At 34.0% G+C, this 26,480-nt stretch overlaps 2 protein-coding genes across 6 annotated transcripts in view; one reads left to right on the top strand and one right to left on the bottom strand.

Moving 5' to 3' along the window:
* Window positions 1–12,827, bottom strand: part of LOC133203723 (EGF domain-specific O-linked N-acetylglucosamine transferase-like) — a 21,677-nt gene extending 8,850 nt beyond the window's left edge. For 3 of the 4 annotated variants that reach the window (XM_061339494.1, XM_061339495.1, XM_061339491.1), the window contains exons 1-7: window positions 12,556–12,827; window positions 6,695–6,854; window positions 5,997–6,094; window positions 1,920–2,028; window positions 1,616–1,716; window positions 1,160–1,297; window positions 122–228 (exon numbers count right to left, since the gene is read on the bottom strand). In XM_061339494.1, coding sequence (XP_061195478.1) covers window positions 122–228; window positions 1,160–1,297; window positions 1,616–1,716; window positions 1,920–2,028; window positions 5,997–6,094; window positions 6,695–6,853 — 712 coding nt within the window. In that variant the 5' untranslated portion in view covers window position 6,854; window positions 12,556–12,827. Of the gene's footprint in view, window positions 1–121; window positions 229–1,159; window positions 1,298–1,615; window positions 1,717–1,919; window positions 2,029–5,996; window positions 6,095–6,694; window positions 6,855–12,278; window positions 12,342–12,555 lie in introns of those variants that run through there. The other variant, XM_061339492.1, reaches the window with a different exon arrangement.
* LOC133203722 (orphan steroid hormone receptor 2-like) lies at window positions 12,433–26,480 on the top strand. 2 transcript variants are annotated; one of them, XM_061339490.1, is made up of 13 exons: window positions 12,433–12,522; window positions 13,593–13,885; window positions 14,135–14,290; window positions 14,559–14,676; window positions 15,130–15,309; window positions 16,804–16,937; window positions 17,893–18,016; window positions 19,100–19,260; window positions 19,528–19,636; window positions 21,454–21,610; window positions 21,865–22,004; window positions 22,767–22,904; window positions 23,897–26,480. In XM_061339490.1, the coding sequence occupies exons 2-13, from the start codon at window positions 13,613–13,615 to the stop codon at window positions 24,307–24,309; spliced, it is 2,103 nt and encodes a 700-aa protein (XP_061195474.1). In that variant the 5' UTR covers window positions 12,433–12,522; window positions 13,593–13,612; the 3' UTR covers window positions 24,310–26,480. The 2 variants fall into 2 exon arrangements, with proteins under 2 accessions (XP_061195474.1, XP_061195473.1); XM_061339489.1 differs by having other exon boundaries at window positions 14,550–14,676.

Here is a 26,480-nt window from a genome sequence, read left to right as displayed (position 1 = left end):
AAGTAAGACTGAGATCAAAAGTAAGCTGATCTAACTTATATGGCCCCAGAGCCTGATGCCACAATTTTTCAGTAACACAAGTATTATAAAATAGGTGTCACCAGTCAATGAATTTCTTTACCTGCATCTAACTTCATAAAGTATGTTGGTTTGTCTAAAATGATATCACATCGGCCATCTTGGATTGGACGGAAAGGCAGTGATGAGAAATGCTCCACTTCAGCAAACCTATTGCATATATACATCATGATTTATAACAAAAATGGTTTTCTTCCCATCAAATAAGAAATGGTATATATACCTTTACTGTTCAGGCTTTCAGAAGTTAAATGCAGTATAAAATTAGGCTAGCTTTCCAGACTTTTATGATTCATAAAATGTTTGTGTTCCATCTTTGAAGGACACATTATAATAAGGCTTAAGTTTGACCCTTTATTTGTCATAGAAATTGAACCACAATTTGTAACTATGAAACTAAAATGGGACCCAATATTACATGAATATTTCATATGTAGCTTACTTGAAGCTACAGGAAATTTATAGATTAGAATAGATCAGATTATAATTCTTTAGGTTTGATGAATTTTCATCAAATTTTAGATATTTTCTGCTTTGGAAAACACACAGCAAGCAAGTTTATCTTTGATTTTCACATGCAATGCATCTTACACTGATGTATTAAATACTACAGTGTGTTTGAGTTTTTTAAGGTAAAAATGTGCTTTAATTAACATTTTGATAAAAAATCATTATAAATAATGGAAAAACAGAAATTGAATGAGTTTGTGAGTTTTCTGCAGCCTTCATGTGTAGTATCACTTAAAAAATTAATTACTTTTGGGCTGATAAGAGTGAGCAGGAATCCTTAATCCACTGGTTAACACTGCTTTAAGTGTGTGTTTGAGGGGGTGTGTGTATGTGTGTGTGTGTGTTGGGGGGGGGGGGGGGGGGGGGGCTTATTAAGGAATTGTTTTGTGCGAGACGAAGTTTTAACTTGGGAAAAACTGTATGAGAGAGGCTGACATGAAAGGGTGTTGGGAGATCCCTATCTACTTTGGACAAACCAGATGTGAGAAGTCTTTACTTAGGGACTGCTCTGTGGAGGATGGATTGTTACTTTGGAACTCTTGTATGGGAGGTTTTTACAACAAGTCCTTACCAGGATTGTAAAGCACTCTTATGATCTCCCTCTGCTTTGAGGGCCTCTTTATCTAGGTCACAGTGGCCCCCTATCACACCTGTATTAAATTCATCCTGTGCAAACCTCAACTTCGCATCAAACAAGTTTTCTTTGAATCTAAGAAAAAAGATATAAAAAACGAAAATGAAAAAAGATGGTGTTTGATGGCAACATTAGGGGAATTTCACCTATGTCTTTTTTTTTTTTGTCTTAATTAAAAACAGAAAAATGAATCTACGAGAAGATTACATTTTACCTTGACTTAACAGAAAGGCAATAAGCCAGAGTTATAACAAAAAAGATACCTTTTTTATTAAGTGATTTTAAGCACAACTATCTTGCACTTCAGTTTTTGTCTTCTTTTTTCATTCAACTTTCTTTAAAGGAACATAATTAAAAATAAACAATTTTATTTATAATTCCTCTCTGTTATACCTCTCTTGACCAGAAAACATTTCTGGTTTGGTGAAATCAAAGAACAGGTTCCTCCCTCGACAAAACCGAGTGTAGCGAACACATTCAAGGGATGAATCCTCCTGCAATGTAATAATGTAATCATTCCATTTATTGTAATATTGAAGAATTACAGTAACTGTTAATCTTGCTCAATCTGGATGTTGTGCATTTCTTCCAAATATTTGAATCCCCAATATTCTTTATGTTTGTAAAACATCCACCAATCTAATTACTGCTTAATCAATGTTTGCTAACTAGTTTTGACATTGTATTCTGTATTTACCTGAGTTTTTGGTTCACAAAAGGTTTTTAGCTCCTGTTTCCTCTCCAGAATGTAACCAAAGTCCACAGATTTCCAAAACAGGTCTAGCTGCTCAGCTTTACCCTTTGTCCTGGTGCAATAGGAAATCAATAAACAATAGATTTAGGGGTTAATTAAATATCATTTTAATAAAAACAGAAAAATATATTGTACCAAAACCATATCAAACAAATACAGGTACTAAAAAAATTATACAAGGGATAAACTTTGTAGCAAAATTTTGTGTTTTCTGCCTCCATCGTTTATAAAAGATGCTGATCAATTTCTCAAACCTCTACACATTTATTCGCAGCTTGGTGAGAGTTACATCTTACAGAGATATTTGAACATCTGCAGTTAATCAAAATCTCATTTATTCCTGCTCAACAAAAAATGAATGTCAAAATAAGTTTCACTTTTAATGACTCAATTATTCTGGATAAACTGCTGTTAATGATGAGGTTTTAGGTTAATTAGTCTCTCAAAACAAAATGAAAGAGATCGAGACACATGTTCCATTCCAATGTCACAGACAAAATAGAGCACATTTTGACCTTTAATTTTCATATTAACTGCATGTTAGAGATATGCCATGTAGGCAGAGAAACCTAGTATTTAATTTACATGCAACATCAAAAGATCAAGGCCATACTGGGTATTACTGTCACTGAAACTAGCTTGATTAGGGTGATGTTTATCTATTAACCCATTTTAGAATAGTCAACTTAGAAATACGATAAATAGCTTTAATGAAAAAAATTATAACACCATCCCCTTACCATTTTTTTAAAGTGCCCATAAATAATTTTCTAAATGTGACCTTGAACTTGCCAAAATGACCTTGGTTTTTAAATAAAGATAATCCTCTGGTCATAGATAATCATGAAGGGGAAAATAGAGTATAGACGTCAGAAGTTATCCACCTGACACAAATTTTACACTTTTTTGTCAGTGACCTTGAACTTGCCAGAATGACCTTGGGTCCGGTTATGACAAAGCTTCAGGACATAAAGTTAAAATTTGGTATCTCGAATACCATGGATATGTCATTAAGAAGCCCCAATCACTTTTTCTCTCTGTTTTATGTTATCCTCAATATCTCGAACTCTTAAATATCTGAGACTCAAAGTTTTTCCTCAGTCCCAATGAGGTTTGACTGTAAGTTATATTTGTGTCATGTATAAACTTCCAGTGTTTTTCCATAAGAAAAAGTTATAGACTGGACACAAATTTAATACTTTTTCTGTCAATTGACTTGCCAAACTGACCTTTGGTCAAGATCATGACACATCCTTAAGTCATAAGCAATCTTTATCAAGTATCAACTACTTATTACCCTCCATCAGAGAGTTATGGACTTTACACACATAGATAATCAAAGATTTCGAAGCTCACCTCAGTGAATGTTATCTATCAGAAAGGGACTGTGTAAAAGAAATGTTTTGGCAGTTTGCATCCCTAGATGCAATATTCCACACAGGTTTGGTCTGGGTAGGACTTATAGTATCTTCCTTGGGTATGCACCTAGTACGAAAACTACTCAATCATCAATCAAGCTCTAATCCAGCATCCAAAGCAGGACTGGTATTGTGAAACCTTAACTTCTACATGTTCTATGCAAGTTTGCTTAAGGCTTTTAGTTATGCATGTGAGTTATTAGGCTAGGTATAGGCGTTTCTATGCATATGAGCAAATAAAAATGTATGAAAGGTATATTTATTATTCAGAGAAAGTTTTGATTTATTTTCTTATACACACTTAGTACCCACGATATCTTATAGCCAGTATACATTATGACGTCATATTATGACGTCATTGTTCTTTGAAGTTTAATTTCAGGTCCAAGAAATGAATGGAATCATTCAAAAACATAATATAAACCAAATCTTGTCATTTTGGGGTGGTATAAATAGCTAAGTATTTATCACGGTGGTTAAATACCAAACCCATGACGTCATAACTATTGATCAAATATTTGCCGAGTGAAAATGAAACTTGACGAGAATTCATATAAACAAATATATGAAATGGGAGTTTTAAAGCTTATACTGTGAATGTTGTGTAATTCATAAGGAATTAAAGATTAAGAATCAGGTACGGTGATATATTCTTATCATGTTTTCTTATAATGAGCACAGATAGTGCTTTGAAATCCTGAGCAGCCTTTCCTCTGTCGCTCTATAACAACAAAGATGCAAAAGTTCAACACTACGCCGCATACTTCGAAACATAATCTTTGTTTGTATCGAAAGCTTGTATTCCATAGTACTTGGAAAGTGCTGCTAGAATCGTGTGATTAACATGAATTGATGACAATTCCTTGATCGTATGTATAAAATGTAAAAATATTGGTAAGGTTTCATGCGAAACTTTGGAATATTTCTTTTTGTGTTGGGAGAGTTGGATTCTAGCAGCACTTTTCATGGTCCAGTGATGTTTTTACATAATTATTTTCACAAAAAGAAATGAATTATCCCAGGGGTAGTGTTGAACTTTTAGCTTTTTCATTAAGGCAATTTTTCTATTTATAGACGTCACGTGATAACGTCGTAGTAGAGTGCTTCTTTTAGCCTAGGACTAAATGACGTCTATACGATGGATAATAATAGTAAATGTTTTATCAATGGCTTTTCCGATTTATCACTGTTACATTTTATGAAAAAAGTCTAAATTCTCCGAAATTTGATCTGAGTACTGCCTTAACATACCCGCTAAGGGATTATCCTATTTAATTTTATATAAAAACTGTACCATGCTAAGAAGAATATTCTATAGATTAATAAAACTGCTGCACATAAGGAAAATGCAGGTCAGATCTAGCATCCAAATCATGTTTGGTAAATTACTGTGCATCCTTAGATGTATCATCCATGTAATACCATATTTAATCAGAATACAGTAAAACTTGTTTAGTATGAACATGGATAGAGCAAATTTACAGTTACAGTTACAATTACTGTAACTGTAACTGTAAATTTGCTATATTTATGTTCATACTAAACAAGTACTACTTTGGAATGGACCTGCTTCAAAAATTTAACCTGTTTACTCATCCAGAAAATGAAGGTCAGATCCAGCATCTGAAGGAAGTCTAGTAGTGTGCATCCCTAGATGCATCATCTGCTCAAGTTTAGTCACCATAGGGCTTATAGTGACTTGGGAATGACACCTGCTCCAAAAACTTAATTCTGTCCATTCATCTAGAAAATGTAGCTCAGATCCAGCATCTGTAGCAAGTATGGTAGACATCCCTAGATGCATCATCCATGCAAGTTTGGTCCAGGTAGGGCATATAATTAATTGGGAATGAGACCTGCTCCAAAAACTTTAACCTGGTCATACTTATTGAATATATTGGCTGAAAATGCAGCATCTGAAACCTGACTGGTACAATGAAACATACTACCCGGTAGATGTATCATCCATGCAACTCTGATCAATATAGGGCATAAAAGTTCTCAATAACAAGATATTGTTGAACATCAATTACCGGCAGACGTTGAACTTGGATCAATTGAACTTTGGGCAAGATCACAACACACCTCTGGCTTTGGATTGTGCACCATGTGTCGAACCCTAACACTATAATTACATAAATAGTCACAACCATTAAAAGAGTACCTCTTGGCTATTTTCTATACGGGTTTGGTGGCCAGAAAAAGGTTTTAATTTTACAGTCAAAAGGTCAAAGGCAGTAATCATGGTATGACATTGAAACTATATAAAAAGTACAACTTGATCATCAGCATCAGTACTTGCTGGAGACTTGTTAGACACAAGATAAAACATTTTTTTCAAAGTTAAGACAGTGATATGTGCATGTTAACAATGCTATTGACACAATTAAAAGAGTATGCCATTCAAACTTTTAATTCCATACCATCTTGAGAAATTGTGGCTAAAGATAATAATCCAATTTAAACTGCAGTGCTAAATGACAAGAGAAAAGGAACATCTAATGAATTCAACAATTGAGAGACTATTCCTGGACTGAAATCACATTCAAGTTTATGGTTCCCTGGCCTTGTAATAGGGACCATATCAAAAGCAGCTATTTACCATCCTCTGCTTCCCTCTGGACAAGTGGTAGAATTCAGACGACTGGTTGTATCACAGTAATCCTCATATCCCCAACATCTGGTCTCATTTAAATATCCCTGTCAAACACAAAACAATCATAAAGTATGTTAGTGATGTTTTATGGTTTTATGACCAAGGTTAAAGTTTTTCAATAGTAGGTTAGGCTAGGGCTTTCATACTTCACATATGTAATCCTTGTGACAAGTCCTTCCTTTTAATACCAACAACTTTGACCCTTTGACCTTGACCTTGGAGTTTGACCAACTTTTGGAAAACTTTAACCTTGGCAATAACTTTTGAACGGTAGGTGCTAGGGCTTTCATACTTAACATATGTAATCCTTGTGACAGGACCTTTCTTTGGATACCAACAATTTTGACCCTTTGACTTTGACCTTGGAGTTTGCACCTACTTTTGAAAAACATTAACCTTGGCCATAACTTTTGAACGGTTGGTGCTAGGGCTTTCATACTTCACATATGTAATCCTTGTGAAAAGACCTTTCTTTGGATGCCAACAACTTTGACCCTACATGCTTATAAAAAAAGATCTGGAGAACCAAGTGGGATAGACAGACAGACAGAGGAAATCTATAGTCCCATGTGCTTTCACTGGAAGGAAGTATATTTGTATAGATTACATATAATTGTTCTTTTCTAGTGATGACATGCTGGTACCTTGTACGGACACGCTTCATCCTCCTGACATCTTTGCTTCATTTCTGGATTGTTACGCAAAAAGAAAGACAAGTGGCTTTTTGGCAGGTTGTAGTCTACCCAGCATGCAACTGTATACACAAACAGGAACCAAAGGAGTGCACTTCCTGTTTGTCTCATTCTATAAAAGAATAGTATTTAATGTACATTCTAATAAATGCATGAATTTATACAAACATTTACAATATAAAAAAAATATAAAAAATTCACAAAACAATTACACAACATTTGAACCACGTACGTATTAACATCACACAAATCATGCAGCATGATGCTAATGGTAGCTAGATTGATAATTTTGATTAAGTACACACATTTTAATGAAAGTAAAGTTACCTATCCTTTCTTTGACACAATATAACTATGAATGTAAATGAAAACTAATGTATGATAATACTTGAACCATTGATGTCCGTTGTTCTAACTTTAAATATTAAAGATCTCCTGCACAAAATCTTTAATTAAATATATAAGACATCCATCTTGATGATTACAACCCAAAGAACATATAATGTGGATAGATACCGGTAATAAATAACCAATGACAAGATCTCATCCTTGTTTGCTAATTAGCAATAATTGTACAAAACATGGTACCTGGGATGTGTATGTACTTTAATGGTTGTAATGAGTCACTAAACACTCTCTTACCAGGATATTAATTTTCACAACATGCTGGCCATGTAAATACACTTAGTTTATAATTGATTAAAATACTTGGTCTTACTTACTTAGAATATATTCTATTTTATTAACATTTTCAACAGTTAAATACTGTAATTTATCATTGGAATAAAAATATTCTTTCACACTGTGAACAAATATCACAATGATATTTTTTTACACTGTGAACAAATATGAAAAGTGTTGTAAAACTCAAGAAGATTTTCCTTACCCTCATAAAAGTGTTATAAAAAATACTCCCTATCCTGTTACAACAAAGAGTAAATAAACCATTCTGACAGAGATTATAGCTGCCATAGCTTCTACAAAGTGCTGTTTATATAAAACCACGTTTACAATATTTTCAATTTTGCAATAGCTGAGCTATGATGTTTCAAATGAAATATGGAGATAACGAACAGTATTCAAGCTCAAAGTCCATTAAAACAATACAAATCGGGAACCTCCACAAACATCAAAGTGTGGGATCAGGTGCCATGGAAGAGTGAGCATCCCCTGCCAACTGTTCACACCCCCCTGTGCTCCTTGTCATGATCTGAAAATAACGGAAAAATCTGTCGACAATTCAGTACGTAACTAAATTGCCTAGCAATTAGTCAGCAAATGACTTAATGATAGATTGTATTTGCTGACAAGGTCATTGTATTGACCATAGAACAAGTTTACAAAATGATGACTTTAAACGAGACTGTTGATATTCTTGTTTCATCAACTTGTCTTACCTCATTTTAGAAATTGTTCATATGTAGAGCATGCTCTTCCATATCGAATCAACTGAGAGATATAAACCCAGTATGCAGGTGGTGAAGGTATATTGCTGCATAAGTAAGGTAAGTTGATGATTGAAAAGTTAAAGTCATCACATTTATCATATTAAAGTTTTGTTGTTAGATAACCATTATTATCTTTTTCTAATAAAAATCCAAATATGAAACAGATGTGTCAGACTTTGTGGTATCTTTTATTTCAAGCTCACTGAGATATATCGTGTGGACATATGAATGGAAATAATTATTGTTAATTGACAATACGTCGTTGACCTTCACCAACTGCATCTAAATGTCTACCCAAAGGCCACAGCAAGAGATTTCTTTTTCTCATGTATAAGCTTTTAAATAAACTCTGCTTCATATGAATACAAAAACAGGTCTGCTAATAATGGGACGCAATTAGTGCCCATGGGAATTCCAACAATTTGATAAACGTGATGACTTTAACTTTTCAATCGTCAACTTTCCCTTACTTATGCAGCAATATACCTTCATCACCTGCATAAGGGATTTATATCTCTCCATTGATTTGATACGCAAGAGCATGCTCTATGTATGAACAATTTCTAAAATGAGGTAAGTTATTGACAAACATGTTGATGAAACAAGAATATCAGCACTCTCGTTTAAAGTTGTCTTTTCTTAAGTTCTATGGTTGATACAATGACCTTGTCAGCAAATACAATTTATCATAAAGTCAAATGCTGACTGACGCTTTTCATACTAATTGTTAGGCCAATATTTACACACTGAATTGTTGATGGATTTTTTCATTATTACCCGATCATGACAAGGAGCACATGGCCGGAGTGATTGGTTGGCAGGGGATGCTCACTCCTCCATGGCACCTGATCCCACCTCTGATGTTTTAGAGGTCCATGTTTGCTCTGCTCCAAAATTTGCATTGTTTAATGGACTTTTGAGCTTGAATACTGTTTGTTATCTACATACATTTCATTGTGGAAGACCTGTTCTCCAAAAACCACATAGATAATTGTCAATCAGAAACTCAAACATCTTTTTAATATCAACTTCAGAGTACTTGTGTGTACACTGAGAACATTTTTTAACAATTGAAAATAATTTAATCTATGATGTCACAGCCAAAAATCAAAGAAAATGTTATAAACAGAAAATTCTATAACTTGTAGTTGAAAATAAACAGAAAATTCAATAATCTGTAGTTGAAAATAAACAGAAAATTCAACAAGAGGCCCATGGGCCACATCACTCACCTGACCACATTGGCTAGGGAAAAAAAAGCAAAAATCAGTTCAGTATTGAAAAGTTTACATTGGGGGGGGGGGGGGGACTTGAATTTTAAACTACCTGATGATGTTTCCATATCAATATAACAAATGGCTTTGCTCTTCTTAAGCAGAAGATTTTTTCCTAGATATTCATTCGTAAAAATTTGATCCCCCATTGTGGCCCCTCCCTATCCCCCAGGGCCCTAATTTGAACAAATTTGATGCTACACTACCTGAGGATGCCTCCATATCAATATGACTAATCATAGCTTTTCTGTTCTTGAGAAAAAGATTTTTTCCTATTTATTTCTATGTAAAATTTTGATCCCCCATTGTGGCCCCACCCTACCCCCGCAGGTCATGATTTGAACAAACTTGAATCTACACTACCTGAGGATGCTTCCACATAAACATGACCAATCATGGCTTTGCTGTTCTTGAGAAGAAGATTTTTAAATTTTTTTTCCTGTATATTCCTTTGTAAAATTTTGATCGCCCATTGTGGCCCCACCCTACCCCTGGGGGTCATGATTTGAAAAAACTTGAATGTACACTATCTGAGGATGCTTCCTTATATATATGACCAATCATGGCTTTGCTGTTCTTGACAAGAAGATTTTTAAAGATTTTTCCTATATATTCCTATGTAAAAATTTGATCTCTCACTGTGGCCCCAACAGAAGCCCCCTGGTCAAGATTTGAACAAACTTGAATCTACCGTACCTGAGGATGCTTCTACATAAGTTTCATATTTCCAAGCACAGTGGTTCTTGAGAAGAAGATTTTTTAATGATGCCATTAATTTTTCACGAATTCATAATTATCTACCCTTGGAAGGAGGCATGGCCCTTCTTTGAACAAACTTGAATCCCCTTTACCCAAGGATACTTTGTGGCAAGTTTGGTTGAAATTGGCCCAGTGGTTCTGGAGAAGAAGTCGAAAATGTGGAAAGTTTACATACAGACAGACAGAAAGACAGACAGACGCCGGAGAAAATGTGATCAGAAAAGCTCACTTGAGCCTTCGGCTCAGGTAAGCTAATAAAACTCAAAATTAGCAATGTCTTTGGCGTATTTTTATGAGATAGAATATTTATTTAATCACAATAATGGAAACGTAAGGCAAGAGAAAGCGTACAAATTTGGATTATAAGAAAAAAGATTGATCAACATTTGATCTATTTGATTGTAAATCACCGATCATTGCTTATCATGGATAATGCTTCAAACCATAATAAATGCAAAAACTCATTTGTGTCCCCTTAGATTAAGAAGCCATTCTATCCATCAAAAGGAAACCCCATCTCTATTTTTAGACCACTATAATTCCGCATGTGAAAATATTACGGATTCTGTTACCCTGAAGTTTTCATGAATTGTTGGGCACATATTGGGTTGATTGATATATATCAAAACAGAATCGAAAGAGAAGTACACATGAGAATATATTTTTATTACAACATGTTGACTTAGCCTAACATGTGATTTACCATTAACCATTCATCAGTCAACTCATGACACTTTACCAACTGAACTTTTTCACTGATTCAGACATTCTTGAGATGGTAATAAAATCTACTTTTGATTCAGATGAAATTAATGATACCGGTAATTCTCAAAAAAAAAAGATTTATTCCGAGAGGCTATAATAGCTAGTACTGACATCTTTGTCATCAGGTTATTAAATTCTTAGAGCATGATGAAAGAGCAGGAAATTGATGAGTGTTCAATATTCTGACATTTTATTTCTTTTTAGTCAAAAATATTGTAAAAAAAAATAATAATGACTCTTTTCAAAAAGAAATGAGAGTTGCCTTTATACACATGTGCACAAGCATGACACTAACAGATTGCAACTGAAATAAATTAGGTAAACTATTTATTTTTTTATTACGCACTGAATTGTAATTTATGGAAGAATTTGTTATATTGCCACCCTCGCTTTAATGCCAAAATCTGTCTTGGCCAAAAGGTAACACTGTATTGGTCTTTCAAGAGCCTACATTTTAGAATGTGTTTATCAGGGTTAGGGTTAGGGTTTATGCCATCTACATGCAATATGACAGTCTGTTATTAAATGCAAAGTAACTCTGATCCATTTTCAGTACAGACCTGATATTTGGACATATATAGATACTAAGGAGTTCTATTCTTCATGCAGATGTCAACTACAAGCTTTTGTGTAGTTGAGGTAAGAAATTGGAGAAATTAATTGAGAATGAGTGCAACTTTTTGTGCACAATAGTAACTCCCTCAAATTCATCGAAGCAGAATGAAATGCAAACTTGATCTGTAGCTCATCAAGGTACACTCACTTAATATCCAAAATCAGCTCAATATCTGCAAGCAAATAAGGGGGGGGGGGGGGGGGACAGAACAGTCAGGCAAAGGGACAGACAGCTAGACATACAGATGAAAGTATATATTCCTTAGTATGTTGTTGCTGAAAAGTTTAAGAAAGCTTGAATCTTTACAGATTTTGTAGTTTTTGCTAATCTTTAATATAATTCACCTGTATCCAACTTCACTTGGTTCAAATCCAAGTTGAGGCACAAACCTGCCTATGTTACAGCGATATAAATCAAAAGCAACTATGAAAAGCTTAAGAAAACTCATATTGTTACACATTATAGCTACATGAGTCTCCGCCACCAATCCAAGTAATTTTTAACTGATCTGCTGATAATTGGTGGATGGGAGGACCGTTTTGAAAAAAAAAAGCCAATGGTTGACAGTGCTTTAAAGAACAAATTAATTAACCTTTATCCTCGATCAAAAACACTTGACACTATGGTCAGAGATAAAAAAAATCTGCTTAAATAAAAATGTACCCAAACCTCACCTCACAGCTGATGCAGTACATGCTTTTAAGAACAACTTCCTGTTTACATTGCGCGATAACAGGTGCGCTGTAAACTCTCGCTTGTTTTCTCGCGCGTAAACACACTCGTGATGTAATTTTTAACCAATCAGATTTTAGCAAATTCAGAGCTCGTACAACAGCAGGTCACAACCTATGACCTTTATTCCTTGGCATCAAGACTTTAATAACATTTTACGAGATAACAGGAATCTGCCACAATAAGGTAAGATTAAAATTGAATACTTAGTGTACATACTCCAGAAGAACAGACAAACATAAGTATTTAGTCGTTCATCAGAGTTCTATTTGTACGTTTTCCTGGGCAACCCGGATCTTCAACGCTTCGGCAGCCGCCATTTCCAGTGAACTCGACGGAGAGTGATGAAAATGTTGCCGAAAATGGCAAGAATACAGAACTGTCGATATATCAAAGGCTTGTAAAAGTGTATTCCTGTAGTTTAAATGTAATTGTACCTGACAAGTTATGTTAACTGTATTTCCTTTTTGTTTTGACGTGTTGTAAACATAACCCCACGGCCAATAACACATGGGAAGAGTGCATGACCTTTCGATACCTGTGTTGGCGATACGGTCACCGCATATCTCTATATTATAGCTCGGAGAGGATGTGGTTTGTATGACTGAACATGATATAGAGATGACGATGCATTTTCAGTACTAGACGATAGAAATCTGTTTTCAAAGCCTGCCATTTTCTTTTTGCCCGACTTCTGCATGACCTTTGTCCTCCCAGAGAGAACTCTCGACAGAACTGGGTCATGTGCATACATTATGCTAATTAGTGTCTGGCTTATGTATTGATTTTTACATTGTGCTTCATGTCTGCAAAATGTCACCAGAACTCATTAACACAAGTAATGGTAATAAAAAAAAAAGTCAAAAAGTTTTAGTAACATGAAAATTAGGATGAAAAAAATATATCTTTAATGTTAAAATAAAGAATCTTGTTTTTAGCCAACCTGAGCTAAAGGCTCAATTGAGTTTTTCTGATTGAAGTAGGCCTATATATTAACTTTTTTAAACTTTCTGGGGATGTTTAAAATGGAGTTGTGAGCAATTGTTTTTTTTTTTTTTTTTTTTTTTTTTTTTTTGTTATTTTACATGACCAGTAAAAGACACTGGAAAACAGATGATTTTTGGGGACACTGTTCAATTCAAGTTTAAGTTCAGAATTTTGTGTTTCACCCACCTGAGTCAAAGGCTCTATTGAGTTTTTCAATGTGTAAAATGGAATTCAGAGTAATATATACTTTAATTATTTTACATGACAAGGAACAGACACTAAAGAACAAATGAGTTCTGAGGAGGGGACACAGGGTGTCACTTCAAGCGTTGTATCCCCATCAACAGCATCCTCTGTCTCCGCTGGTCGCATCATCAACATGGAAGGGGGTGGAATTTCACCAGAGAACGTCATTCATGTCATCAACCCATCCAGTCTTGGAAGTCTTTCCAGTGTTGTGAATGCATCCTCATCCTCCACTGCAGGAGTATCAGGTCTTCACACCATTACTATTGCACCAGGGTCCTTCCCAATACCTGTAAACTTTGCCTCTAACCTGCAGGTAAGACTTGGTCCTGCATCACAGTAATTTCAAAAATACTATATGAATACATCAGTTAGTTCAGCTACATGTAAACTTTTTTTTAAATTAATAATGGAGTTTTGATAATTTTAAACATTGATCTTTGCACGGTTGATCATGATCTTGAAACATTTTTTTCTGAGAAATTCTTATTTCATTATAAAGGAGTTTTTTTATTTGAGGATTCCATATATACTGAAAGTACATGTATGTGTAATATTTTTGTAGCCATCTACTAGCAGTGTGAACAATAATGGTGGACAACAGATTTTGATGGCTCCTCCAGAACTGGCAGCCAAGCTGAAGGAGGGAGCATTGCCCACACAGGTTATTCAGGTGCCGAATGCTAATCTGGCCTCCATAGACTGGGCTGTTAAACTTAAGGTATAGTCATTGTCAGACAGTAGATAATCATAGGTAAAGAATAATAGAAGAATAGGATAAGCAGGATAAGGGATATCATAAGACTCTTTTTTGGAGAAGAAGGGGGGGGGGGTATTCTGACAGCTTAAAAATCTTAAATATGCTCTGTATGCCAGACAAGCATCTGTGCATAATAATTGACATTACTATCTGTCTTATCTGTTTATTGATGGTATTATTGATTATGGTATATTTGGAATAATTGTATTCTTTGGCCTAGGAACTTCAGCACAATCAAAGGTTAGAAAGACTGAGAGATGAACAAAATCTGATGCGAGAAAAGGTACAGAAGGCATCATTTGAGAGCAAGTTTGAACCCTGTGTTGTCTGTGGAGACAAGGCATCTGGTAAGTGTATCACAGGCAAAATACACCCCTTGTCTTTCACACCATTCAAACATTTATTGAAATCAAAGGATGTCTGGTTTGGACAGTGTACTGTACATACCTCATTACTTGGATATTTCTTAGATTTTGTATGAAAAGCTATAATGACAGAATGCATTAACTGTAGAACAACTCTCCTTGACAGCTATTTTAGTGTGCCAGTTTGTCATATGTACATGTATGCAACTTTTATTTTATGGTTTTTCAGAGTTGTCTGATCTTTTAAGGTGCCCTAGGGATTGATTTGTTTATAGAGACAGATTTTCACCATTTGTCCATCCTCATAAAACTCACCAAGATTAGTCTAAAGTGAAAGAAAGTTGATAAGATTAGTCTAAAATGAAAAAAATTGTTTAACAGTAATTCAGTATAAACAAAAACAGATTTGAGAGGTAATGTTGCATTGTTTACCAGGTCGTCACTATGGCTGCACCAGCTGTGAAGGATGTAAAGGATTCTTCAAACGAAGTATCAGAAAACAGTTGGGGTACGCCTGTCGTGGTAACAAGGACTGTCCTGTGAATAAGCCACACAGAAATCGATGTCAGTACTGCAGGCTTCAGAAGTGTCTAGCAGTGGGGATGAGAGCAGAATGTAAGGAAATTTTCATTGATTAAGAATGTGTCTTTAATTTTTAAATCTTGTCTGTGAGTCATTCAGTAAATTTCAGTAAAAGTGCAAGAGGTATGGGAGGATGTTCTTTTATATGTAGGGCTAGAAAGTTTAGGCTTGTTGCAACAGAATTGATAAATTCGAAATTTTGGCATACGCTTCTTAAGTACACTGGTCTGATGGTCAGTTTATTAAAGGAATGAATTTAATGGCTACCCAAGTTATATTATACAACTTGAATGGAACAGTTTATGTTTTATGAACTGCTGGGTGGTTAAAAAGAAGCGTAAACTATTCCAGACCAGGTTATATAAAGTATCACTTTAGAAGCCGTTAATTTTTTTCTTATAATTAAATTTTCTATTGTTATAAAACTATACAGAATAAGACCATTTCCTTCAAAAAGGACTTCAATTTGTACAAAATTTATTTGTACCATTAAGCAGATTGATACATGGTTTGATGCAAGTCATATTGTGATGTAGGCAACCAAGATTTTACAATATAAAACCAAAATGGCACATTACAACCAAATTAGTTTCACCACCAGCTTTTTCTATTTTTTTATTTTTAAGAGACCATTAAATACATGAAATAATGATGGGCCAATTGTCACAGATGATCAATTGTCGGTCATTAGGAGCTCTTCGATGTTTCTAATCAATTGCTTAATAAATGTCGCTGACATCACACACAAAAATTATTATGGATAAAATTTTAATTTTATTACTGAAAACCATGTGCGAAGAGTTTTAAAATATTGATGAATTTTCAAAACATCAACAATGATATTTTTACCGCCATTATTGAATGTAGGGTCAGGCTAATCTCAGGAAAATGAACAATATTATATGGTTTTACTATAATCAGAAAAACACAAACAGTACAGATGATCTGTAAACTTCATTATAAACAAGAATACAAGTCCAAATTCTGGATAATTACTTTCTTTAATAACTTGTATTTCCAAGAAAATAAATAATGCAAGGTGGGACTAATTTCAGTAATATTCCCATTCAGTATATTTAATGAGAGAAAAAAATGAATGAGTTAAAGAGTCAAGAGTTAAAGAAATAAATTCTTATTTTCCACTTCATTTAAAGAAAAAAAAACATTAAACATTCATAGGGGCCTACATATAATTAATTTAATGGAGTTTTTGTAAAAAAAAAAAAAAAATAAATAAAAAATAAATCTAAGCTCTAATCTTAATGTTTGACTTTTTAGATTTATTTAATTTAGACAAAAAAAATTCAGTTATAATCGATTATTTATTGATTATGTGCAGCTGATTATTACTAATAATTGATTGATTTTTGTCCAATTGCCCATCAGTGATCACTACCATTACATCAATTTAAAAAAAATCATTATGTTTTTAAAAAAGAATTTTAGGTTGATTGGTAATCCAAAAATATGAATAAGATACATGATAATGGAGATGATAACTGAGATAATATTTTTTTTCCTGTGTAGCTGTACAACAGGAGAGGAAACCTCCAGAGAAAGACCAGAGACAGTTTTCTGCAGTAGCTACATCCACACAGAAAATCTACATTCGTAAAGATCTCAACAGTCCCTCTGCCTCCCTTCCTACATTTACTGGAAAGGTATGTCATGGAAACATCTTAACAGTCCCTCCATCTACCTCCCTACATTTACTGGAAAGGTGTGTCGCGTGAAGGTCTTAAAACTATCACCTCTCCCTTGCCATGTTTACTGAAAAGGTATGTCATGTAAAGACCTCAACAGTCCAATACTTCACCCCACACCCTTTCACTTTCACAGGAAGTATGTCTTTTTAACAAAAGTCCCTCAGCTGCCCTTCCTACTTATACTGGAAAGGTATGTTACACAAAGAAATCAACATTCCTTCCAACTCCCTCCCTACATTTACTGGAAAGGTAAAGTCATGTAAAGATCTTGACAGTCCCTCCACCTCCCTGACTACATGTACTGGAAAGGTGTGTCGTGTGAAAATCTCGAAGAGTGCAACCCCCCTCCCCCTTCACTTTTACACAAAAGTTATATGTCATTTTAACAAGAGTCCCTCAGTTGCCCTTCCTACATTTTCTGGAAAGTATGTCACATTAAAAAAAATCAACTTTCTTTCCAACTTCCTTCCTAGATTTACTGGAAAGGTATGTAAAGATCTAGACAGTCCCTTTGCCTCCCTCCCTATGTTTATTGGAAAGGTGAAGGTGTGTCAGAGATCTCATCGGTCTGAGCAGCTTTCCACGTTTACTATATGAGTCATAGATAGTCTTTCTACTCTTTTCCCATTAATTAGATAAGAAATCAGTAAATACAAATGCTTGTTAAAAATGTAAAGCACAAATTTAAACTTATTAATTTTTTTTTTGGGGGGGGGGGGGGGGAGGGGGGGTTGTATTACATTTTTCCAAAATTTATTATAATTGTGCTATAATGTTGGATTTGAAAAAAAATCTTTTTAACTAATCAGAAAATTTAAATTGAAGTAGAAATTCTTGCTTATCAATTTAATACAGGTAATATTTAACTGTAGGGGTTTATGGTAATGTTTATGTTTGTATTTCTGAGCAGCTAGAAGAGGGTAGTGGACAGAGGGCAGCCAGTAATTTATTGGCTAATCTACAGGAGAGAATAGTCCACACTGACCAGGGTAATGTCATCATGGGAGGAATAGTCCCCACCTCCACAACTACAGGTAAATCTCTCACCTACAGATAGATGTGTTAAGGTAGATACTATTACTTGCCAATTTCAGAAAGAAAACAGAAAAGTGGTCTATAAAAAGGGAAAAAAATTGCAGGCAATGCTAACATAAAATAAAAGAACAAGGCCTTTTTGGTGTGTTTAGCTCTTTCAACACTGAGTAACTTTTATCAAACAAGCCCTGGTACACTGAGTAACTTGGGCCATCACTTAACATTTCACCTTCCATTACAAAAAGTACAGTAACTTCTTTATTTCTTTGAACATTTTAATAAATGACACATTATTAGAAAGGTGAGACATTTCTCATTTAAATGATATCAAATTTATATATATTCAAAATTATTTAGCATGTCAAAAGCACTAATAAAAATCATATTTACATTTTATAACTGATCTTATGTAATATTTTAATAAATTTGCTGCTATGAAGTTTCAAAATCGCTTATGTTCTTTACAAAGTTCAAAAGAGAAATTATTTCCGAGTAAAATGATATGCAATATGTCAGAATTTATTGAAAAATAAGTCCATAATAATAAATAAATAAAACATGGTGTTTCGAGACATCAAGAGAAGTCTGGAGCGTTGAAAGCATGCTCTGTTTTGGAGCCTTCAAAGTCGGATGCCGAGTCGTTTCTCCGACTATAGATTTCTCAACATTGTGAAAAATTCGTATTTTTGTTGTCTAGAGACATCTTTAATGTCTAATTCCCCGATTTTATTAAAGTTTTCATCGTCAGAAAGATTGGACATTTTGTTGTTAACCGCCATTTTGCTTTCTTCGTTGTTTTCTTTGAGATTCATCTAATTTTCCTTATTTTTCCGTGATTTTCGCCATGTGGTCCGCCATATTTATTAACGGATGTTTATATCCATCTACCCATAATTCATAGTGAAAGTTCTTGCGCAGAGAATACTTTCTATTTCTAAGAATAAACATTTACTTTCAGTTTTGTGTCTGAGACCAATGAATCGGTCTACCGTGTTCCAAGACGAAATTTTATCAGACCGATGTATCGGTCTACAGTGTTGAAAGGGTTAGATGTTTTTTTCAGTAATGGCTTTTTTTTACAGATCTGAGCACGTTAGCCAATGTTGTAACAACATTAGCAACAATGAGTAAAAACACTGAGGAGGAGCAGGCACCCTCCAATGGGGACACAGGTTTGAGAGGAGACACATCTAACAATGCTGCCAAGGCTTTTGACACACTGGCCAAAGCTGTCCAGCCTCAGGTAAACTGATAGTAGCTCTCTAAGAGGTGACCAAAAAAGTCAGACTGGGAAATCATGATAGACACAGCTCACTCTGGCATGACAAACACTTCAATACAACTCTGCTAGTTTTCTGTTTTATCAGTAAAAACACAATTTTTGCATGTTAAAAAAACACATAAACAATGGTAATGCTGTAAGTATGCATAGATGAGGTAAAAACTATACACATGTATATGCCGATTTGACTTTTGTAAACGTATATAATTAATCTATCTTCCTCTTCAGTCCCTGGACCAGTCATCACTATGTGACAGCAGTCTAGATCAGTCCGCATTAAGCATGGACCTTGGACAGGACTACAGCAGAGAAAACTCCATTGTAGTGGAAGTTGATGGTAAGTTAACACATCCTCTCCTTTTTTTTAGCTCACCTAAACCAAAGGCTTATGTGAGGTTTTCTGACCAAAATTTGTCTGTTGTCTGTTGCTGTTTCAGCACAACAGTAAAATTTGTTTTGTCCCTGTTGCAAATGGGTGAATTTAAAATGGGTGAATTGAAAGACAACAGCATTGCCTTTTAGTTGCAACTGTGTTTGGGTGAATTTAAAGGGGAAAAATAATTTTCAAAAGTGAAAGGGCAAAAAAAAACAACAGTATACAGTATGTAAAATTGCAAGAACTTGAAAATCAACTGATTTTACTAGATGTATTCATGTTTTAAAATAAATGTTCATATACATATATACTAGGGATGTCAACGAGTACCAGGTTAACCGGGTACTCGATCGAACGTCAGAGTATAGAATACTAAAATCGCTACTCGGTTACTCGGATGTATATTTTTTTTTTTATATTTCAAAGAAAAAGTATATTTTTTTTATCCAAAACTTATAAAAAAAAAAAATGCAACTTCAAAATGAATTGTCCATGTTTATCTTGTAATTAGCGTCCCCCACACCTGTTAATACCCATTATTGTCTGTGGCTGTGTACTTGTTTATACAGTAATTACCGTGACCATTCACCTGGTAAACAGAAATAGATAGTAAGACATATTTTGATGCTAAGTTTGGTTCTCTATGTCATCCGGTTTGGAGCTGGGGTGGTGGGGTAGATTCCTTAACTTTATACAAGAGTGAATCGGCAAAGAGAGATAACTGCTGAGAATGTTCCTATTGTAAACTATGAAAGGCTGCAATGAGTCTCTTGGGATTAATTAACTTTTCTTTTGAAGAAAATCCAAAGCATTTATCTATATCTGTCACATTGAGATTAATGAACACCTCTGTGTGCAAATGAAGTTTGTTTTGAAGTTAAGGTCAATTCTGAATGATGTTTACATTCTCTGTTATGTGGATTTCAATACATGTAATGTTCATACTTTATTTTGATAAAATACACAATGAATTATTTATGATTTTATTGAATTCTAAAAACAAGATATAGATAAAGATATCTTTTTTATAATTATTTTCTTTTTTCTTTCTTTTTTCTGCCTTATGTAAATTCAAGAATACTATTTATTTTAAGAGGTAATCAGATAATAACCTCATTCTATCATTCCTGAAAAAAATTTTTGTTGTAAATTTAGAAGAAAAGATTGAGAGAGCAGTATAATTAATCCCCTGGGATTAATTGATTTAATTGAGTCATTATATATATGATGTTTTTACTGCCTTATGTAAATACAAGGATACTATTTACAGGTTGATAAATATATAGAGCAGTTGCTGTTGCTTATTCTTCTTTATGTATTTTTAAATTTTTGTAATCAAGTAAAATTCTCATCCCGTAATCTACACTCTTATATTTCTACCCCTCAACGGGGCCCTTGCTGACTGGTCAGATTTCTAGTTATTGATGTATTCATTGTTGTCTTTTGTGTTTATTTGATAAATAAATTTAGTGCAAAAAATCTTTTGTTTTGTGTGATGTTTGTGTACAGGAATAAAAAAAACGTTAAAAAAATATCGATGGGGTTAAACAGGGCTTAACTGGTCTCAATAAAATTAACACATTTGTATTTTACAATTTTACCGCGTACCCGGGTACTCGATCAGAAAATCGTCTGAGTAACCGATTATCAAATATCGACCAATTTGACATCCCTAATATATACATGTACTAATAATTTACATGTTTCATGAAATTATACACAAATGATTTCTTTGCTTTCAATTTGAAAGTGTGATTAACTATGTTTGGTATCTGTAGGTCCAGTGCTGACCCAGCAGAATTTTGCCTTCAATCTGACCACGCCCTCCCCCATGCCAGCATATCTCAATGTCCACTACATTTGTGAAACAGCGTCTAGACTTCTCTTTCTGTCCATGCACTGGACACGCTCCATCCCTTCATTTCATGTCCTCAGGTGGGTCAGAAATCTATTTAGAATCAGCTTAAGAAATACAATAAATTGACTTGCTTTAATATATGTCAACTCATGTTTTATATTCAGCCTTAAGTATATAATATATGAATATCACCGTAAGAAGATTTGTAAGTGTTGATTGTTTTCAGTAGGTTCCATTTCAATCATGGCAAATAGTAAACCATGGTCACTTTTCTGTACTTCTGTAGAAGTCCACAAACCAGTATTAAAAGTAACGGAAATTTTTTTTTTAGTCAAGATGTACAGACAATTCTAGTGAAGTCCTGTTGGAGTGAGCTGTTTACTCTAGGACTGGCCCAGTGTGCCCAGTCTATGTCTCTCTCGACTATCTTAATGGCCATACTGAATCACCTCCAGACAGCACTACAGCAAGGTAATCTACAACATTATCTATAATGTAATACAATACAGCAATGTAATCTACAGCAGATCTGTAATGTAATATACCACAACAATGTAATCTACTGTAGTATCTATAATAAAACACTACAGCAAGGTAATCTACAGAAGTATCTGTAATGTAATACAATACGGCAATGTAATCTACAGCAGATCTGTAATGTAATGCATTACAAAAGGTGATCTAAAGTAGAATCTCAAATATTACACTACAAGAAGGTAATCTAAAGATGTATCTGTAATAAAACAATATAGCAATGTACTGTATGTGTACAGAAATTGGTGTATTTAAAACCTTGCGCAATCACTGGGTACTGAGTTGCTGGCACATTCATGAATTAGCGCTACACACTAATTTGCCATGTATTGTATTAATAAATGATTTGTTAGCGGTATTCATGAATTAACGCATCGTTGTCTGTGCCAAAGCCGTTAAAATATGAAGCCCGCTTTTTAAATACACATACAGTATTTTAGAGTAGTATCTAAAGTGAAAATTTGTCCTTTTGTATGTCCAATCTTTAAATGTTAATAATTATAACAATTATATAAGAGATTCCTCATCACCTTTTCTTTATGCAATATTTGTTCTATACATTATTCTTCCAAGTACAGGTGTCACTTCCCTTTGACAGCCCTTAATGGTGCCCTCTCTGGTTGTCATTTTTCTAGGTACTTTTTTTGTTTAATTGATGTAGATTAAAATGTAAAAAGACAGTTTTGTCTACTTTTGCAGATAAAAATTCAGCAGAACGAGTGAAGATAGTTATAGACCATATCCTTAAGCTTCAGAACTATATACAGTCTTTGGAAGCTCTACAGATAGACTCCGAGGAGTTTGCTTACCTGAAAGCTTTGGTCTTGTTTTCCCCAGGTGAGTTAGACAATTCATGTTTATACCCATTATAAAGTCATGAACACTTAAATCTTTGGTCTTGTTTTCTCCTGGTGAGTTAGACAATTCATGTTTACACCCATTATTAAGAAAGCCATAAACACTTAAAGCTTTGGTCTTGTTTTCTCCTGGTGAGTTAGACAATTCATGTTTACACCCATTATAAAGTAAGTTATAAACACTTAAATCTTTGGTCTTGTTTTCTCCAGGTGAGTGATGCTGTAAGTCATTAAAACTAGATGAATTATAAGGATTTACTTCTAACAGTAGAAAAATTGAAATTTAACTTTCAAATTTGATTAGATTTGACATATTAATGATGAGGCTGTTTAGACTGTTTCCTGAAGCACGATAAGAAGACACATCTTTCTTGTCTCTGGGTCAAATTATTCAAATCATGTGCCTCTGCGCAGTATACTGAGACTTTTATCACTTAAAAAGTTATTGAATTCTTGGGAAAATAGATTTGGTAATTATACTTACTTCATGAAGTATGTACTGTGAAAGCTTTCGTTTTTGTGGGGGTTTAGTTTTCATTGTTTTCGTGGTATGAAGAGACCCTTGAATTCATGTACACCAGGAAATGTAAGAATTTAGATAACAGCTAAGTACTTATTCATCCTCGAAATCAATTTCCCAAGAATCAATATTTTATCGTTAAACCAAGAAAATATGATCCCAGAAAAATATGTGACTTTACAGTATATAGCAATGAAATTGGGAGTACAGTCAAACATCAGTATCAGAAATTTGATTGAACTTTAAAAAAAAAAAGCTTCAAACATCTGATTTCAAATACCAAATTCAAATTTTGAATTCATAGTAAGATCTGTGCAGGCCACTTGGTACTTACTTTGACTTATCCCTTATAACTGACAAAATGAAATTTGAGATACCAAATTTACTTTCATTAGCATAGAAAGGATGTGGAGAATATAGACAAACAATGAGACAGTTAGTTTAAATTGCAGATACTCCATCCCTGCCAAACGCTCAGCAGATTGAGAGAGTGCAGGAAAGGGCTCAGCGTGAACTAGCCAATCACATTCGTCAAACACACCCCTCCAGTCCAGACCGCTTGGCCAAACTTTTACTCCGTCTCCCTGCTCTTCACTCACTAAGTCCGAGTGTCATGGAGGAACTATTTTTTGCTGGCCTGATAGGCAGTGTTCAAATAGACAGCATAATACCATACATACTGAGGATGGAGACAGCTGAGTATAACTCACAGATGGCAGGGCAGGGACTTCAAGGGGCTGTAGAAGGAACAGGGCTGGATAGTACCCCCTCTGGTTCCATGCTGTTTGCATCACCACATCTCACAACCACTCAGATTTCTTCAGAAGCAATATCAGCATTGCAAACAACCATTGCTACTACGTGACAAATGTAATGTCACATATTATTTCAAGGAATGAATCTGACACGATGTGAAAAAAAAATCAAAAGAATAAGGAGCAGGATTACAACTAGTGGCTGTTGTTAAGGAGCTGTTTTTGTTAATTGTTAATTATTAATAGTTTAAGAAATCAGATATGTTGTGATATTTTTAAGAAGAGACTAGGATGGATTCTGCAGTGACTGAGAAGAGAATTGTTGAGTGTTCAGCAGTATTAAACTGCACCTCTGCATCTTTATGTATCATTTAGCATTTGCAAGTATTTCATCTAGTGTATGATAAAAATCAGATGAGGTGTAATCTCATTTTATTCTTGTTAATGAACACTTCACTAAGTAACCTCATAGAGAACATTCACACATTTTTGACTTCATTGAACTTTTTTTCCGTTTATATCATTCGAGTGCTATGTAATATGAAAGACGAGATGAATCAGTTATAGCTCACCTGTGTGAACTCTGTGTATTAACTTACTTGTGTTTCTGTGTGCCAGGTATTCTGGTTAGTCCCAGTAATTGGCACGAGTGTTTACCTGTAGGCATTGTACACTTGAAGCCTACATTCATTTTTAATAGACCTGTGTGCAGCTTATTGGAAGTAAAAGTGAGGGATATTGTCTCTGAGCCATGGGAAGGTTAGGAGAACTACTGTTAGTGCTGTTTTTAAGTAGATCACATGTCTTGTGTACAGGTATTGATCCCCTTCAGAAATTATGACAGAAAATTCAGGAACTTGACAATCATTTATTCTGCAAGCAAAAAATCTCAATGTTTTAAATTTGTAAATAATTTTAGTTGAGTTTAAGTTATTTTAATTAGGCTATGAAAAGTGTGAAATTTCTTTTGAATGACCAGTTAACTTGAATGCTTAAACATATTTTTTATTGAATTAAAAATGTGCCAAAGTAACAGGAAAATGTTATTTTTAAATTTTGATCAAAAATAATAGTTGCCTCTTCAACAAAAGTAAAAATGACAAAGAGCTGAGGTATATACATGTATATGGAAGTTACTAATGTCAAAGCTTTTTCATACAGTGAAAGGCTAATTTCACATAGATAATGTCCATCTAAGGTATTATTTCATTTATATACATGTATATATTATGTACATGTCTAGATTTATTACAGTTCTTAAAATATGTAGTTTCCTTGCACTCATTATCTTTGCTTAAGTTGACATTTAGTCATTTTTACAGAATCATTACTCATAGTATGCTGCATTTTAATCTGAAGGTGCTATTAGGACACTTGTAGGAGTGATGAAGAATTTATAACTGTATGAAGACATTTTATATTAATCATGTCCCGATGAGCACTATGTTATAAACTTTGTGAAATAATATTATCTTGTTTGTTCATGTAAGTGGGGATATTCTCTCTGCTGTTGTAAATCTCTGATCTGATAAAAGTCTTAACCTCATTCCATAAAGATCTAGGATTGTGATAGTTTCTCCAGCTCTGTTTTGTCATAAAATATGGATTTTTTCTTTCTTTTTTTTTTTTTTGCATTTAAAAAATTCAGCGTATCAGTTGATAATAGAAAAAGTATACGAACAGGTTTGTTGCTTTGTTACATGTATGATAGTATTTCACAAGTATTATAAATTTGTTGCCAATTTTTCCATAAATGTTTGTTGATGGTCAATGTTGTATGTACTCTGTATATAGAAATATGATAGAAATATGTCAGTATTCTCATTAAAATGAGTATAATGTGTTGTCAAATTCAAAAATGGCAAAAAACTTGGGGTTAAAAAATGCAGCAATTGAAGAAACTTCATTGATTGAAAAATTGAAAAAAATTGAAGGAAAAAAAGGTTTAAAAAGCTTATTTGAATTTTCTGACAACCAAATCGCAAGAGTTTGAAAATCAAATTTTAGTTTTATTATACATATATTTGAAAAAATTTAGTTATGATGAGGTAACTGAACAAGAAGTCAAAACAAATTTTAGAAAAAAAGGATGAACAAGCACCTGTTTGCATTTTTTATTTGTTTGAATGGGGGAAGGGGGCCCAAGTTTTTTACCAGGGAAGAATGTTGTGCTTTTTTATGTATCTGTAAAACAGAATTATCATTGTTTTGAGCCTTCTCCTAAATATCTACTCAGATCTGTGTAACGGATCCTAAAAAAATTAAAACATTTCAACATTGA

The sequence above is a fragment of the Saccostrea echinata genome, unplaced genomic scaffold (genome assembly GCF_033153115.1).
Source record: "Saccostrea echinata isolate AGI-Se365-2 ecotype Australia unplaced genomic scaffold, CSIRO_AGI_Sech_v1 ptg000051l, whole genome shotgun sequence".
In the NCBI taxonomy this organism is placed as follows: domain Eukaryota; kingdom Metazoa; phylum Mollusca; class Bivalvia; order Ostreida; family Ostreidae; genus Saccostrea; species Saccostrea echinata.
This window is presented reverse-complemented; position numbering and strand designations above follow the sequence as displayed.